The sequence below is a fragment of the Phaethon lepturus genome, unplaced genomic scaffold, assembly GCF_000687285.1.
Source record: "Phaethon lepturus isolate BGI_N335 unplaced genomic scaffold, ASM68728v1 scaffold34654, whole genome shotgun sequence".
Lineage (NCBI taxonomy): Eukaryota > Metazoa > Chordata > Aves > Phaethontiformes > Phaethontidae > Phaethon > Phaethon lepturus.
In genome coordinates this window covers 18,998-24,587 of record NW_010534634.1, presented here as the reverse complement: position 1 = coordinate 24,587, position 5,590 = coordinate 18,998, and the positions used below count along the sequence as shown (strand labels likewise).

The 5,590-nt window shown below is 38.6% G+C and overlaps 1 protein-coding gene across 1 annotated transcript in view; it reads right to left on the bottom strand.

The window, feature by feature from the left end:
* Window positions 1-5,590, bottom strand: part of LOC104619643 (E3 ubiquitin-protein ligase MIB1-like) — a gene marked incomplete at its 3' end in the record, with an annotated part of 19,893 nt that overhangs the window by 5,550 nt on the left and 8,753 nt on the right. The window contains exon 4 of the mRNA XM_010285591.1: window positions 2,015-2,081. Coding sequence (XP_010283893.1) covers window positions 2,015-2,081 — 67 coding nt within the window. The remainder of the gene's footprint in view (window positions 1-2,014; window positions 2,082-5,590) is intronic.

The window sequence follows — 5,590 nt, the reverse complement described above, 5'->3', positions numbered from 1 at the left end:
AGTCTCTTAACCAGTGCAGCAGGCCACCATCAGACTCTACAGTTTCTCAAAACTGGGAGGGGAGGGAAGAGGAGATGGATGGACAATGACACTAACAAGACATAGAATTCTAGACACAGCTTCATCACTGTTGAGAAGAGGGGGATAATGACTTTTCCATTCTGTTGCCCGCCATCCTCCTAACATAGACCACTATGAGATTTGCCTCATTTGCAGCGACGGCAAACTGCTGTCTCATTCAATCTGGTATTCAGTGCAACACCCGAGTCTTCCTCAGCAAGGCTCCTTACTCAGGCATTCACAATTCTCAGTCTGGCAATTCCTGGCACATAGGCTTATGTCAACCAACCAGAGTGCAAAACTGCACTTCTGATTAAATTCCATGAGGTCTCCATTCACCAAATTTTTCACTTCCTCAAGGCTCTTCTGAATAAAGCTCTACTTTCAACCACACCCCTCTGCCAACTTGCTACCACCTGCAAATTGGCTGTGATTGTATTCTGTCTCAACTTCAAGGTCACCAGTGTAGTAATGAACAAAAACAGTCCCAGTATTTTGCCCCAACTACATACTACTTTGTATTAATTAGGCCCGTTGCCGAAGTATTATTCACACTACTTCAATATCACAAAGCTTCAAAAATAACTTTAGTTTTTAATGAAAACATACATTTAAATTCACAGCATGAACATTATCTGTCAACTACATACAGAAGACAAGTAAAAGGGACAGATGTTCTAACAAAGAATAAGACTGAGAAGATGGAGCATAATGTGGCAAGAATGATGAACTGAGTTCATCGTCATCCATTAAGAGCGACTTAACATAGTGCAAGGGGAAGAATTTAACAAAGAATAGTCTCCTGCTATCTTTAGTGATTAAAATTCATGCATTCAAATACAGTATCACTCTAAAATTAAGCTACATGCAGAAAATACAAGCCTGTACTTTTAAAGCAAGAACCAAAATGAATAATGAGCATGCATGAGAACCTAAGTTTACCTCTGTAATAAAAAGCCAGTAAGACCCTATTACTACTTTTCTATTTTTATTTACATCAGACTAAAAGGACAAAATTAATTTTAAGTACAGAAGCGAGACACAAAGATCAGAATGCCTTGGCTTTTTACTTTCAAACAATTAATCTATTTGATAGTAAATAGCTAAGTGACTTCTTGGACAACTGTTTTTCTTCTAAACAAAACAGACCTTTACTGTTTTCACCTTTTCACCAATGCTGTCAATAAAACAATAGTTCTTGCAGGCCATACTTCAAGTACTTGTGCAAGGAATTAGATTAAGACTAGTTAACAGAGAATTCTCATCACTTTAGAAAAGCCAGTATTTTCAGCTAAGTTTTTTATGCATTCAAGCATAGTAAGAAACTTCAGAAGAAAATCTTCTGAAGTGTCCAGTTTTATGATCAGGTGTTTTGCCAAGGAAATACACATTAATAATCAAGAAATTTGTGTACAAGAATCTATAAACTTTATCATAACTTGCCGGTATTTCAAAAACCAAAATATATATATATACACACTCTGCACATGTCTACAGCCCAGTTAAGACACTTAGAGGAGTAAGTCAGTGCAATAGCTGATATTGAAAACCTCAATCAAGATTTCACAACATATATTGGTACTAGCATAAAATAACAGGTTAAGTTATATGTTCGAATGACTCCTCTTTATGGCCCTGATGTTCACTGAACATCTCTGAATATTTAAGACAGTCTTATAACAATGCACAGCTATGTTTAGTGCTTTAGAAATATAGTGCACAAGACATGACAATTTATTACTTCGTCAACAGCTCCCTTACCATCCACTTGGCACGTTGGATACCAAATACATTTAGGAAAATGTTACAATTTATCATTAACACATAGAAATGCTACCATTTACATTTCACTAGTAAGGACAGTCCTTTCAGATTACATTTAAAAAGGAAAGAGAAATCCGGACTAAGTATAATTAACACACATCAAGATAAATTTACTTTATCTTCAACTCACCTAACACAGGACAATGGTCCCTGTAGAAAGAGCCTCCTTTTGCATCTTGGACACATTTCAGGTCAGACTACAGAGAGAGATCGAGACAACTTTAGTCCTCGCTGACTAAGGCTCTAGGTTAACATAAGTCAGTGATACTAGAACTGAAATACAGTCAATTAAGAGATGCTGAAAATTATGTGTACAAAACACATGCCCCATGAATTCGTTACTGATGCATATAATCTCAAATACTTTCCTATCAGCCTTCAGCCTATCAGCCTATCTATCAGCCTTGACATTCTCAAGATTTTAATAACATTTACTGATATAAAAGGCTCTAAAGGATGAGACCTTTTTAACTCAAGGAAAGGTAATAAAATAACACAAAGCTCCTCTGCATCATTCTATATAGTTATCTTTCTTTTCAAAAAAATTCTGTGAACACAAGCAAGGAAAGAAAAAAAAATCAGTATCTGCAGATAGTGCTTAAGGCCACAGCCTTTCCTGTACCGATCATTAATACCTGCCAGTGCTACCCCCTCTTCCCAACCCTTTTTGACAGATACATGTTTAACTTAAAGAAAACCTAGCATCCAAATTCTACAAAATGAAGAATTTCTAACTGAGAATATATAGAGCACAAGGATATTAGTGGTTTTTGGTTTTGTTTTTTTTCTTTAAAATTATTGAGCTAAACATTATCTTTTTAAAGAGAAGAGTGCCAAAGCTCATCCTCCAGAAAGACTCTGTTTCATATTATCTGAGCAACAGAAGTTTCAAGTGTGATAACCAACTCCTGTTTGCAAAGTCATCAGAGTTCCCATAATTCTCCCTTCCTCTAGTTTTTGCCCTGTGTAACCCTTAAAGCCAAATGGCTACCATCTGCCATTGCTCCTTATGGAACAATTCTCACTAAACAAAGGGCTTTTTGTGTGCACGATGAGTTGGGAAGGAGATAGGAAACCGTTTGCAAAATGTGTCAGAATATTCCATGGGATGGGGGAGGAAATAGAGGACCGGGGGTGGTTATGACATAATTAACCAGAACTAAGCAAATATTTTAACAATTATTTTTCCCACACCCAAGATTTATTGACAAAATGTGCTCCTGCAAAAGGATTAAAAGGGAAACTCTCAAGTTTTCCAAATCACCAAGGCACTGACAAACACAATATTACCCCCTCAGTGACCTGTAAGCAGCCAGAAACAATACAAAATTCAGCATATATTCTGATCTATGAAGAATGTAACTGCCACTTTTTGAAAAGGTGATGAAAACAGCCAGATGAAAATAATGAGACTTATCTGCTCTTCAAGTCCTATGAGAAATCAGAGAAAGAGAGTTTGTTCAGCCCAGCAGCAGCAGGCCTGCGACAAAATGCTGCTGCCTGGTGGGCAGGTGCTGGGTTTAACTCGGCCAAAGACAAAGGGGCTGCACTGACCATCCCAGATGGCAAGCTCATTCATTCCCCCAGACCAACAGAGATTTAATGTGCCCAGGAACACTTGGTCTCACCCACTGAATACAAACTCTTCGTGCCATGCAACAACCAGCTGTCTGCACAAGAGTCAAGAAGGGGTATACATGCAAAAGCTGTTTTCACATTCTTCAGAGCATTAAGAATGGAGCATGGAAGGGCCCTGAACGGTTATCCTTCCAGCCAGGCAAAATCTGGGTGAAAGACTGCTTGCGTTACAGCAAGTGTTAACATACAGAGCAGACGGATGGCTAAAAGCTAGCAGAAGAAATAAAATATTCAGTAAAAGGCTAATTACTATCTTGCAGCAGCAATTATTAGGAAGCAGGTCAAGATACCTTAAATTTTATAGAAGAAAACCAAACCCAGAAACCTGCAAATCTGCACTCTCTTTTTACCCAGCCTGTACTGTGCCCTGCGTGTAGTTTATTTATGGAGTATAATGATATACTTGGTTGTAAAACTGAGTGGTAGCTTGATGTTCAACCACAGCTTCACATCTGTCTTCTTTTCACTTACATGATGAAGTCAATGTTAGACTGCTAAGGAGTAAATCAAGAGTCTGATCTAAGTATCACAGAAAAGCAAGGCAATATGTTCATTTGGTTTTTTTTACAAAAGCCTTCAACAAAAAACTGAAGACCCGAAACACACAGAAAGATGAGGCACTGACAGAGATTAAGGCAGTATGAAACTAACTTGTATATACAGCAAAGAGTTCCTTCAGCCGCTTTGCAAACCACAGTACTAAGAAAAGTAACATCAACATGATAAAGGCTTGCAAATGTCTTAAAAACATAACCACCCCCCCGCCCCCAAATTCCAGAGTTTTAAGATGGGAAACTGTACTTAGCTGTACTTCAGTACCACAAAAGCTGGGTAAGCAACTATAATTCTACTTCTAGCACTCAGCTACTACATTTATCAGAAAAGGAAAACAAGCTTTCTTCTGCCCAAGTAGCTTAAGTAGAAAGTTAGAGGTGGTGTTAAGCTCCTGGTCATCCTCCCCTGGGGACCGCGTGGCAAGAGGCCCCCCTAGTGAGGATGGAGCATAAACACACCCGAAGCCCAGCCACACCAGGCTGCCAGCTTTGCCACACTGCACTTAGGAGAACCACACCAGGATTTCTACAAGTTTTATGAGTCTCCCTGAGTCTTGTAAATGGATTGAAATAGCAGATCGTTTGGAGAGGAGATGTACTAGTGCAAAAGGGGCTGTAAGAAAACACAAAGGGACGTTAAAACACAAGCTTCAGATTCATGGTGACACCGTGCACAGAAAAAATAGTAACAACTGTGACACTGGATGTAAATATATGGTGGAGACAAACATGCAAAGATGAAAACAAAACATAAGCTCTTATACACTAACTTGATGGAGAAATCACTCAGTGAACACTGAATAGGATTCTTTCATGAAACAGAAAAACAAGCTATAGATTTTGTGGAATTTGCGTATACTTAGAGAACAGATGGAAGCCCCAGTTAACCAGGAAATCATTATAATGAAAACTCAAGGAACAGCACAAGCACAAAACATGGCACAGCAGGACTTTCAGGTCAGTATTAACAGCTGATGCACATAAGCAGTGAGTAATAATTGTTTTTGCCTACACTGGAGAACTTTGGTCTTCTAGCATCTACCTTCTGACTTGCTGAAAAACTCTTTGGATTCCAGCTCTATGTGACTGGATTACATAAAGATCATGATCTGCTCAGCCAAATGGGAATTACAGAAAATATAACAGTTTACCTTGACTTACCATCTAATTATACCATTGAAAAACAAGCAGCAATTTCATCATCATAAAAACTTCAGAGAATGAAAAATGTACATTACAGCAATGTCAGCAATGGTGGCAGATGGTGTAGAAGCGCCATCAATCCCTGACCTTGAAAAGGAAAACAATGCTGAAGTAGCACCTGCCTACTGGAGTAACTATTAAGTTATTCCAATCAATATGGAATGCCATCCATCAAAACCTGGGAGGGGAGTCTATAGACTCAGTAAGAAAATTAGGTGTGCTGCTAAGGAAAAGAAGAATGTTTGATCCAGAGATGCACTGAAACAGCATCTAACACCAGCAGCAAATACCAGGGGAGAAATTAATACTGA